Source organism: Amblyraja radiata, chromosome 5 (genome assembly GCF_010909765.2).
Source record: "Amblyraja radiata isolate CabotCenter1 chromosome 5, sAmbRad1.1.pri, whole genome shotgun sequence".
NCBI lineage: Eukaryota > Metazoa > Chordata > Chondrichthyes > Rajiformes > Rajidae > Amblyraja > Amblyraja radiata.
The window spans coordinates 11,750,136-11,762,855 of record NC_045960.1 but is presented as its reverse complement, the minus strand read 5'-3'; the positions used below and the strand labels follow the sequence as shown (position 1 = coordinate 11,762,855).

At 45.9% G+C, this 12,720-nt stretch overlaps 1 protein-coding gene across 1 annotated transcript in view; it reads left to right on the top strand.

The window, feature by feature from the left end:
* Positions 1–12,720, top strand: part of dnah14 (dynein axonemal heavy chain 14) — a 435,381-nt gene that overhangs the window by 256,385 nt on the left and 166,276 nt on the right. Inside the window, 2 exon segments of the mRNA XM_033020484.1 lie at positions 6,324–6,413; positions 7,590–7,721. Coding sequence (XP_032876375.1) covers positions 6,324–6,413; positions 7,590–7,721 — 222 coding nt within the window.

Genomic DNA, 12,720 nt, shown 5'->3' with positions numbered 1-12,720 from the left:
TTTATAGTACTGATTTAAACATGAACGTAGGAAGCATGTAAACACACTGTGTACATGATACAGAAATTGTCTGGTTAACGGCAAAGCTTCATGTTGCAGGAAGGGATTGGAGACTCATCAGTTGGACAGAAAAGTGGCAAATGGACTTCAGTGCAGGGAATAGAGAGGTAAAGGGGTAGAGGTGGTGCAGCGGGCAAGAAGCGAGCAGTGTAAAGGAGCTGAGGGATTGTATGCGTACACAAGTTCTGAAAGGTGACAGATCAATATGGCTGTTGAAACGGCCTATTTGATGTTTTCCTTGATGAATGGCGGCAGAATCTAAGAGCAAAGAGGTTATGTTGAGATTGTGTACAACAACAGTCAAGCCTCGGTAAGTACTGCAAAATTGAAAGTTAAATTATACTGCAGATTCTAGAAATCTGAGGTATAAACAGTAAGTACAGAAGGATTAAGCAAGGTCAAGCAGTATCTGTGGAAAATAAACGGAGTCATGTTTCAGGTCAATGACCATTCATCAGAATTATGAAAGTGAGAAAAACTGTCTACATAGATACATAGACAATAGGTGCAGGAGTAGGCCATTCAGCCCTTCGAGCCAGCACCGCCATTCAATGTGATCATGGCTGATCAACTACAATCAATACCCCGTTGCTGCCTTCTCCCCATATCCCCTTGATTCCGATAGCCCTAAGAGCTCTATCTAACTCTCTTTTGTCTAGAGATTTAATTACTGCATTGCAGTGGAGATAAACTGATTGATAGAGTAAGTGAATCATACAACACAAAAATAGACCCTGACAGAAGCCCTCCAATGGTGCCACAAACTGACACTAATTGTACCTCCGGCCAAGCTCGCTCAACACAGCTTCTTTTCACACAGTCCCATCAGCTCAAGGATGACTTTTGTCCACTTTAGTTTAGACACGAGGAACTACAGATACTGGTTTACAAAGTGCTGGAGTAACAGCGGGCCAGGCAGCATCTCTGGAGAACATGGATAGGTGATGTTTTGGATCAGGACCTTTCTTCAGACTGATTATAGTGGGGGGGGGGGGGGCTTTAGTTTGTGGGGTTCTGAGTTTGCTGATGTGGGACCTGCAGATTCTACCACAGTCTGGGCAGGAGGTAATTGAAAGGGTAATTTGTGAGGTGGTGCATTCATCCTGTCACTTACACCTAATCTTTGTGTGCTACCAACAAAGGAATTCAAAGTTCTAGATCTTCTCAGCACCATCGCAGTGCACCTTTTCCAGCTTCAGTAATCATCCAGGATTCCCACATTTTTAGGGATATTAATAAGGAATAGTTTTATTAGGGTGGCATAGTGGGGAAGCGTGGGGATCCATATTCGATCCTGACCTTGGGTGCTGTCTGTGTGGAGTTTGCATTTACTCCCTGTGACCGCAGGGATTTCCATCGGTTTCCTCCCACATTGCAAATATGTGCGGGTTGTAGGTTATATTGGCTTCTGCAAATTGCACCTAACTTGTAGGGAATAGGGAGGTAAGTTGGAAAACCTAGAACTGGTGTGAACGCGTGATTAATGGTCAGTATAGTGGCGGCGCGACTCGTTGCAGCGGCTCCTACAGCCTGTCTGTCTTTTTTTTATTTTTTGTCTAGTTAAATGTAGTGTTTGGTGTTTTTTTGTTTTTTTTTAATACTGGTTTTTAAATGTGTATATGTGGGGGGCGGGGGAAACCGTTTAAAATCTCTTCCCTGTCCGGGAGACCCGACCTTTTCCCTGTCGGGTCTCCGTTGTCGTTGGGGCCTAGCACCGTGGAGCGGCCTCCAACCTGAACGACCCGGGGGCTCGGGAGACTGCGAACTACTCATCATCGTGGGGCTGGCCGGCCTCGGAACGTGGGGAGCGGTGGTGACTCGCTGCTGCTGCGACTCGACTCCTGGGGCTCGGAGGCTCCAGCAACGCAGTCGCAGGTCCGGTGGACTAGGACATCGGGAGCTCGCGGGTCCGGGGGGAGAGAGAGACCGCTTCCCGGAGCTCCCGCAACGCGACTTCTCCAGCCCGTGTCGCGGGGTTTGGAACGACCCGGAGCGGGGAAGTACATCACCCGGCACGGCTTCATGGCCGTGGGACATTCCAGCGCCCGCCGGGGGCTCCAACTTCGAGACTTCTAGACCGGGAGCGGGGCCGTAAATCGCCCGGCACGGCCTAAAATGGCCGTGGGACTTATCATCACCCGCCTGGGGCTTGGACATCGGGAGAGCAGGGGAGAGAAAAGACTTTTGCCTTCCATCACAGTGGGTTCACTGTGATGGATGTTTGTGTGAACTTAATTGTGTGTATGTCTGTAGGACATTGTTTTTGTTTGTATGGCTGTGGAAACAAAATTTCGTTTGAGTCTCACTGGGGCTCAAATGACAATAAATTTGTATTGTATTGTATAGACTTAATGGGCCAAAGGGCCTGTTTCCATGCTGTACCTTTCAATCAATGATACTGTTTCAAGGACTGCCCATCTGGTAATCCCTTTCTGTGATGAAGCTCCGGGTAGTCTACAGCAGTGGTTCTCAACCTTTTTTCAGTGATGTACCCCCTGTGAAATATTTTTTCAGCCAAGTACCCCCTAACCAGCGCAAAAATATAGGCCTACATATACCCCTGGAGTGCCTTCACGTACACCCAGGGGTACGCGTACCCCCATTTGAGAACCACTGGTCTACAGCATGTGTTTCGGGAGCCTAATCTGTGGCATGTGTACAATGTGGTCTGTCCATCAGAACTAACTTTCTGCATCTGGAGCCACAATGCGGCATTGCTTATCCTACCAGCAAATGGGGATTTTCTCAGTGACTCTTTCACCTTGAGGTATCAGCTGAAACGGCCCATCTCTTTGAAGTATACAGGAAACGCATAGATACATAGATACATAGAAATTAGGTGCAGGAGTAGGCCATTCGGCCCTTCGAGCCTGCACCGCCATTCAATATGATCATGGCTGATCATCCAACTCAGTATATTGTACCTGCCTTCTCTCCATACCCCCTGATCCCTTTAGCCACTAGGGCCACATCTAACTCCCTCTTAAATATAGCCAATGAACTGGCCTCAACTACCCTCTGTGGCAGAGAGTTCCAGAGATTCACCACTCTCTGTGTGAAAACGTTTCTTCTCATCTCGGTCCTAAAGGATTTCCCCCTTATCCTTAAGCTATGACCCCTTGTCCTGGACTTCCCCAACATCGGGAACAATCTTCCTGCATCTAGCCTGTCCAACCCCATAAGAATTTTGTACGTTTCTATAAGATCCCCTCTCAATCTCCTAAATTCTAGCGAGTATAAGCCAAGTCTATCCAGTCTTTCTTCATATGAAAGTCCTGACATCCCAGGAATCAGTCTGGTGAACCTTCTCTGCACTCCCTCTATGGCTATAATGTCCTTCCTCAGATTTGGAGACCAAAACTGTACGCAATACTCCAGGTGTGGTCTCACCAAGACCCTGTACAACTGCAGTAGAACCTCCCTGCTCCTATACTCAAATCCTTTTGCTATGAAAGCTAACATACCATTTGCTTTCTTCACTGCCTGCTGCACCTGCATGCCTACTTTCAATGACTGGTGTACCATGACACCCAGGTCTCGCTGCATCTCCCCTTTTCCTAATCGGCCACCATTTAGATAATAGTCTACTTTCCTGTTTTTGCCACCAAAGTGGATAACCTCACATTTATCCACATTATACTGCATCTGCCAAACATTTGCCCACTCACCCAGCCTATCCAAGTCACCTTGCAGTCTCCTAGCATCCTCAATAAGAGTTGTCATTGCATCTGATAAGCTGTGTTTAGTTTAGTTTAGTTTAGAGATACAGCGCGGAAACAGGCCCTTTGGCCCACCGAGTCCACACCAACTAGCGAACCCCGCACACTAACACAACCCTACACACTAGGGACAATTATACATTTACACTAAGCCAATGAACCTACTAACCTGTATGTATCTTATAGAAACAGATAAAATTATAAAAGGACTGGCCAAGCTAGATGCAGTAAAAATGTTCCCAATGTCCAGAACCAGGGGCCACAGTCGTAGAATAAAGGGGAGGCCATTTAAGACTAAGGTGAGAAAAAACTTTTTCACCCAGAGAGTTGTGAATTTGTGGAATTCCCTGCCACAGAGGGCAGTGGAGGCCAAATCGCTGGATGGATTTAAGAGAGAGTTAGATAGAGCTCTAGGGGCTAGTAGAATCAAGGGATATGGGGAGAAGGCAGGCACGGGTTATTGATTGGGGACGATCAGCCATGATCACAATGAATGGCGGTGCTGGCTCGAAGGGCCAAATGGCCTCCTCCTGCACCTATTTTCTATGTTCTATGTTCTATGTATTTGGAGTGTGGGAGGAAGCTGAAGATGTCATAGAAAACCCATGCAGGTCACGTGGAGAACGTACAAACAACCGCAGAGACAAGTACCCGTAGTCAGGATGGAACCCGGGTTTCTGGCGCTGTAAGGCAATAACTCTACCGCTGCGCCACCGTGCTGGCCTCACTGTGGAGGGAGTTAGAATTCTCGGTCGCTGATCTCTCCAACATTTCTCATATATTGATAGTTTCTCAAGATTAATGTTTTGCTATTACCATTCATACTCTATCCATATTCAAGCTTTGCCGTGCCAGGGTTACTGTGGAACAACTGCACAGGCCACTCCCCTATCTACACATTTAACTGATTTACATTCCCATTTATTAAAAGTAAATCTAGGGATATAAAATCAACTTTAGGAGTTTGGGCTGGAGTTTCTCTTTTTAGTAAGATCCTGACTCGTAAAGCTCTACAGCATGGAAACAGGCCCTCAACCCACCATGTCCATGCCGACCAATTTGGCATACTTGGCGAGCCCCATTTGCCTATATTTGGCTCCATAGACCTCTAAATCCTTCCTATCCATATATCTGTCCAAATGTATTTTTAAAATAGTAATTGTATCCACCTTAACTGCTTTCTTTGGCAGCTCATTCCAGATACAGATTACGCTGCGTGGAAAAAGTTGCCCCTGTTCTCTCTTATATATCTCCCCTCTCACCTTATGTCCTCTAGTTTTAGGATCATCTACCGTGTGAAACAGTCTTCGGGTGTTCACTTTATCCATGCCCCTCATGATCTTTTACACCTCAATAAAGTCACCACTCAGCCTCCTACGCTTCAACAAATAAGCTCCCAGCCACTTCCTCTAACTCAAGCTCGCAAGCTAAGGAAACATCCTGGCAAATCTCTTCTGTATCCTTCCCAAATTAATAGCATTCTTACTCTAACTGGGCGATCAGAATGGTATCAGAATCAGTTTCCTTATGCATCATGATGTTCCAACGTTTGTAATCAATACTCTTCCCAATTAAGGCAAACGTGCCAAAAACTGCCTTCGCCGCAGTCCCGCATGGCAGGCTAGTCCAGAATGTTAGAATACATGGCATCCAGGGTGAGATAGCAAATTGGATATACAATTGGCTTGGTGGAGGAGGTAATGCTTTTCAGATTGGAGACCTGTAACTGGTTATGTGCTACAGCGATTGATGCTGGATCCCTTATTATTCATCATGTACATTCATGATTTAGACGAGAATACAAGTGGCATGACTGGTATAATACTGTGGTGGGAGAGCTGCTGCCTCTTTGACAGTGTGGTTTGCCTCCAGGAGCTCTGGTTTCCTCTCACATTCCAAAGACATGCAGGGTTGTAAGTTAATTGGCTTCTGTAAATTGTCCCCAGTGCGTAGGATGCAAAAATGGGATAACATAGAACTAGTGTATGGGAGATCAATAGTCGGCGTGGACTCGGTGGGCCATACTAAAACAATTGAGCAGATGACATCAAAATTGGTGCTAGAGTGAACAATGAAGAAAGTTGTCTAAGGTCAGAATTTAGATCAACTGGTAAAGTGGATAAGAGAAATAGTAACAGAATTTAACTTTGTGAGACAATGTTTTTTTGGGAAGTTAAACCTGGCTAGGACATACGCAATGAATGGCTGGGCACAAGGGAGTGCCGTACTGATGATTGTATGAATCTAAACTCTATGAATCTAAAATTAGGACGCACAGAATTGACAGTAAAATACTGGTGTGAATTAAGGATTGGTTAATGAAAAATAAACCGGGAACTGGTGACCTCCCAACCTGGTGAGATTGTGAGCTTTGTGGAAGAATGTTTACACAAACACGTGGTTCACTAATGTGGCGATGAGTGTGGCTTTCCAGGAGCCTGCTGGTGAGAGAGCAAGGGTGCACCTTAGAATCAAAGATGTTGTATATATACACCATCCACTGTTACTGTGTTTAACATTTCTATTTTTGTCCATTCATTGTAGAGAGCAATAAATATTGCAACAATCGATCTGGGCTTCCAGAAATGGCCAAGTCAAGAGGAGAAGATAATCCAACTGTACAGTCAGATTCTGGTATGGCTAAGTCTGGTAACATCCTTCACCTCACCAGCTTAATTCCTGTCTTTCCTAACGTTCAGTTCTTTGAAGCATAGATAATTATCTACTTCCCCAATGTGTATAGTGCCTTATAAGAAGTAAGACTAGAAATTCAGCTCATTACCAGACCTGTTTATGAAGTGAAGCACCCAAGTTTACTCGATGGCTATGAATAAAATTAAACTAGGACTTGGGTTACCTGGGCGATGCCTAAATATTACTGCAGGAGATAAATTTCTTGTATTACAAATAATTTCTCTGGCGCCATTCACAACCTTGGGTAACTTCTGGAAATGCAATATGTCCTCTTTCTTCAGTAAAACTGGGTTTCCCCCCCTATGGTTGTGAATGAAACCCTCCCCCGTGTCTCCTGTTCCCTGCAGATCCGCTCTCTCTCCCCGCCCTCCAGACGGAAGAAGGATAGAGATTCCCTGGTCCTCCCCTTTAAACTCACCAGGCTCCACATCCAACACATCCTTCCCTGATATTTCTGCAGTCTTCTGCGATCCCACTGTCAGTCACATCTTCCCATCCCCGTCCCTTTCCACTTTCTGTAGAGACCAGTCTCTCCACAACTTCTCAATTCACTCTATCCTTCCCACCCCTTCACCAGGCACTTTCCCCTGCAGTCCAACTGCATGCGGTATGACACCTGTCCCACACCTCTTCTCGCACTTTCATCCAGAGAGCACAACAGCCCTTCCAGATGAGACAGAGTTTCATTTGCATATCTTCCAACCTCATTCAATGCTCCTTATAAGGCCTCCTCTACATCGGCGAGAGTAAGTGTAGACGAGGTGACACTTCCGCTTTGTCCACCAATTTGCTAACTAATTTAACAGCTTTTCCCATTTCCTTCCCGAACTTTCTATCCTCGGCCACTTCCACTGCCAGAGCAAGGCTACATACAAACTGGAAGAACAGCACCTTATATTCCGCTTGGGTAGCCCATAACTCAACAGCATCAACATTGAATTGTCCAATTTCAAGTAACACCCCAGCTGCCCTTCTCTCCGTCTTCACCACCCCCCTCCCCACCCTGGTGTGCACATATTTCTCCCACCACCCCATCCCCCTATTCCTTTCCCCTCCTTCTTTCACTCATCTGAGTTCCCCATTTATCTTTTAAGGTTCAAGGTTTTATCTCCACAGGTGCGTCATGGTGTGATGTTGGTGGGCCCCTCCTGCGGGGGTAAGACGGTAGCCAGAACAATCCTACAGAAGGCCCTTGTCATTCTCCCAGGCCTTGTTCACGAATCTATGAATGATAGGAGACGATCTTCGGTTAGTAAACGATTTGTTCAGTGTAAACGTTAAAAAAAAGTGCTGTTGAATATAAACCAAAGACCTTCTAGACCCCAATCTCACAAGCAGATTAAAAAGCTTTGAATTTGAAGTTTAGTCATGGAGAGACACATCATGGAACAGGCCACTCAGCCCACTGAGTCTGCACTACCGACCACCCATTTACACTACGTTTATCCCATTTTTATTCTCCCCACATTCTCATAAAGTCCCCAGACTACTGTGAAGGTAGGAGAGAAGGAACAGCCAGTAGCAGCGAGAGCTCGGATTGGCTGCAATTGGCAAGTCAGAGGGAAAGGCTAAGGATTAGCTGAGAGGTTGGCAACAGGTGAAGGAGTGCAGGAATTGGCTGAGGAATTTAATTTGCAAAAATTGGTAAATTGGCTAATTAGGCAATTAATCAGCCAATATACGCAAGGTTGCTCAAGAGGAGCGGCCTTGTCGAAGGAACAGCCTTGTGAGAAAAGTGCGAGTGTTTGGCTCGAGAGTCTTCGGCGAGGAGGCTGAGGCAAGGAGGCTACACTTGTTAGAAATTGTGACTTTTGTCTTCTGAAGAAGTGGCAGGCATGTTGGAGCAATGTGTTTCCTGCAGGATGTGGGAAGACAGGGACACCACTGGTGCTTCTGGAAACTACACCTGCAGAAATTGTGTCCAGGTGCAGCTCCTGAATGAACGTGTTGGGGAACTGGAGCAGCAGCTGGATGACCTCAGGACCATCCGGGAAAACGAGTGTGTCCTGGACAGGACCCACAGTGAGGTTGTCACGCCAAGGGTACAGGAAGAGCGAAGGTGGGGACAGATGAGAAAGGGGAGTAACCGTGGAGTGCAGGGACACCCCAGTGGCTGGGTGCCAAATGGAAAATAGGTAACACCCTTTTGGGAGCTGTCGGAGCAGACGACACTTCCAGTCCAAGCGGCGGACAGGTCGGTGGCTCCAATCCTAGCGATGAGACCCTACTGGCAGACCCGATGTGGGGCAGAGCTATAGTGGTGGGTGACTCCATTGGTCCGAGGTGTGGACTGGAGATTCTGTGGCGGCAGGCGAGACTCAAGGATGGGTGTTGCCTCCTGGGGTGCCAGGGTTCAAGATATAACGAATTAGACTTAAGAACATCCTCGAGAGGGAAGGTGAACAGCTGGAGTAGTTGTGCACGTGGGCACAAACGACGACAGGAAGAAAGAGGAAGGAGTTCTGCCAACGCGAGTTTAAAGTGAGGAAGAAGACTGAAACGCAAGGACTTCTAGGGTGGTTATCTCTGGATTGCTTCCAGTAACCCCTCGCAGGAACAGGGAGATGGGGGATCTGAATGTGTGGCTGAGGGGCTGGTGCAGGGAGCAAAGATTTAGATTTATAGACCACTGGGATGTCTTCTGGGGTAGGGGTGACCTGTACAAAAGGGACGGGTTGCACGTTAACTGGAGGGGGACCAACGTTCTGGCAGGCAGGGCTACACGTGGGTTTAAACTAAATAGTGGGGAGGAGGGATTGACAAATTGGGAGTATAAAGTTGGAGTTAAAGGGGAAGTGAGTGCAAGAAAAGTTACAAAAGACTCCCAATTTAATGGGAGGGAAAGTTCAAGAAGGAATAAGAGAGTAAGGTCAGAGCCAATAGTGACTGGAGTGAGAGGGGAGGTTAATACCAAAGTCAAAGTGTTCTATATGAATGCACAAAGTATAAGAAATAAAGTGGATGAGCTTGAGGCTCAGTTAGAAATTGGCAAGTATGATGTTGTGGGAATTACAGAGACATGGCTGCATGAGGACCAGGGCTGGGAACTGAATATTCAAGGGGTATACGTCCTATCGAAAAACCAAACAGGTGGGCTGAGGGGGTGGGGTAGCTCTGTTGGTGAGGAATGAAATTCAGTCCCTTGCAAGGGGTGATATAGAATCAGGAGATGTAGAGTCAGTATGGATAGAACTAAGGAATTGTAAGGGTATAAAGACCCTAATGGGAGTTATCTACAGGCCCCCAAACAGTAATCTGGATATAGGGTGCGAGTTGAATCAAGAGTTAAAATTGGCATGTCGTAAAGGTAATGCAACGGTTGTCATGGGAGATTTCAACATGCAGGTAGACTGGGAAAATCAGGTTGGTACTGGACCCCAAGAAAGGGAGTTTGTGGAGTGTCTCCGAGATGGATTCTTAGAGCAACTTGTACTGGAGCCTACCAGGGAGAAGTCAATTTTGGATTTAGTGTTGTGTAATGAACTGGATTTGATAAGAGAACTCAAGGTAAAGGAGCCATTAGGAGGTGGTAGTGGCCCGTCGGTAACGATGATGGCGGGTTGTGCAATCTCAATTTTGGTGAGTTCTGACATGGCTCACAAGTCAGAGAAGAGGGCTGCACAACAAAAAGCTGTGCGTGAATGAGTTTAAGGTGGAGAAGCTGTTGCAAGGTAACAACCCCACCCTCTTGGCCTAGGAGGAAGTGACCATAATATGATGTTTTAATCTACAATTTGAGAAGGAGAAGGGTGGATCGGAGGTGTCAGTATTACAGTTGAATAAAGGGGACTATGGAGGCATGAGGGAGGAGCTGGCCAAAGTTGACTGGAACGAGACCCTAGCAGGGATGACAGTGGAACAACAATGGCATGTATTTCTGGGAATAACACAGAAGGTGCAGGATCAGTTCATTCCAAAGAGGAAGAACGATTCCTAGGGGAGTAAGGGGCGACTGTGGCTGACAAGGGACATCAGGGACAGTATAAAAATAAAAGAAAAGAAGCATAGCAAAGATGAGCGGGAAGCCAGAGGATTGGGTAACTTTTAAATAGCAAGAGAAGATAACTAAAAAGTCAATAGGGGGAGAAAAGATGAGGTATGAAGGTAAGCTAGCCAAGAATATAAAGGAGGATAGTAAAAGCTTCTTTAGGTATGTGAAGAGGAAAATATTAGTTAAGGCCAAAATTAGACCCTTGAAGATTGAAAAGGGCGAACAAGGAAATGGCAGACGTTGAACAGGTACTTTGGATCCATCTTCACTAAGGAGGACACAAACAATCTCCCTGATGTACTAGTGGCCAGAGGATCTAGGGTGATGGAGGAACTCAAGGAAATTCACATTAGGCATGAAATGATGTTGGGTACACGGATGAGACTTAAGGCTGATCAATCCCCAGGATCTGCATCCCAGGGTACTTAAGGAAGTGGCTCTAGAAATCATGGACACATTGGTGATCATTTTCCAATGTTCTATAGATTCAGGATCAGTTCCTGTGGATTGGAGGGTACCTAATGTTATCCCACTTTTTAAGAAAGGCGGGAGAGAGAAAACAGGGAATTATAGACCAGTTAGCCTGACATTGGTGATGGGGAAGATGCTGGAGTCAATTATAAAAGATGAAATTGCGGCACATTTGGATTGCAGTAGTAGGATCGGTCCGAGTCAGCATGGATTTACGAAAGGGAAATCATGCTTGACTAATCATCTGGAATTTTTTGATGATGTAACTAGGAAAATGGACAAGGGAAAGCCAGTGTATGTAGTGTACCTGGACATTCAGAAAGCATTTGATAAGGTCCCACATAGGAGATTAGTGCGCAAAATTAGGGCACATAGTATTGGGGGTAGGGTGCTGACATGGATAGAAAATTGGTTGGCAGACAGGAAACAAAGAGTTGGGATTAACGGGTCCCTTTCAGAATGGCAGGCAGTGACAAGTGGCGTACCGCAAGGCCCGATACAATATTAATGATTTAGATGAAGGGATTAAAAGTAACATTAGCAAATTTGCAGATGAAACAAAGCTGGGTGGCAGTGTGAAGTGTGCGGAGGATGCTATGGGGATGCAGGGTGACTTGGACAGGTTGGGCCAGATGCATGGCAGATGCAGTTTAATGTGAATAATGTGGATCCACTTTGGTGGCAAAAATAGGAAGGCAGATTATTATCTAAATGGTGTCAAGTTGGGAAAAGGGGAAGGACAACGGGATCTGCGGGTCCTTGTTCATCAGTCACTGAAAGTAAGCATGCAGGTACAGCAGGCAGTGAAGAAAGCGAATAGCATGTTGGCCTTCATAACAAGAGGAGTTGAGTATAAGAGTAAAGAGGTCATTCTGCAGTTGTACAGGAGTATTGTGTGCAGTTTCGGTCTCCAAATTTGAGGATGGACATTCTTGCTATTGAGGGAGTGCAACATAGGTTCACAAGGTTAATTCCAGGGATGGCAGGACTGTCATATGTTAATAGAAGAGCGGATGGGCTTGTATACTCTGGAATTTAGAAGGATGACAGGGGATTGAAACATATAATATTATTAAGGGCTTGGGCACGCTAGAGGCAGGAAACATGTTCCCGATGTTGGGGAATTCCAGAACCAGGGACCACAGTTTAAGAAAAATGGGTAAGCCATTTAGTTTGTGAGTTATGAGTCTATGGAATTCTCTGCCTCAGAGGACAGTGGAGGCCAGTTCTCTGGATGCTTTCAAGAGAGAGTTAGATAGAGCTCTTAAAGATAGCGGATTCAAGGGATATGGGGAGAAGGCATGAACAGCCTTGATCACATTGAATGGCCTACTCCTGCACCTATTGTCTATTGTCTATTATCTATTGTCTATATTCTATCGAGCAATTTGCAATGGCCAATTAACCTACTATCTTTGGGATGTGGTAGGAAACCAGAGCACTCAGAGGAATATCAGGGAGAACATGTAAACTGTGCACAGACAGCATCCTAGGTCAGGAAGTGTATCACCTTTTTACCAAGGGTATATACTGCACAGTGGCATAGCAGAGAGAATCAGAGACTGAGGGAGAGGGCCTTGGGCGCATAGTCATAGAAACAGGCCCATCTGCATACAAAGTCTAAGTTGGCCCTTTTTGCCCAGCTACACTAATTTGCTTGCAGTAGGAACATATCCTCTATGCCTTGATTATTTAAATGTCTGTTTCAATGCCTCTTAAATATAGTAATTGTATCTAATTCCACCCATTCCTCTTGGAGTGCAATACAGATATAAAAATCTTTCT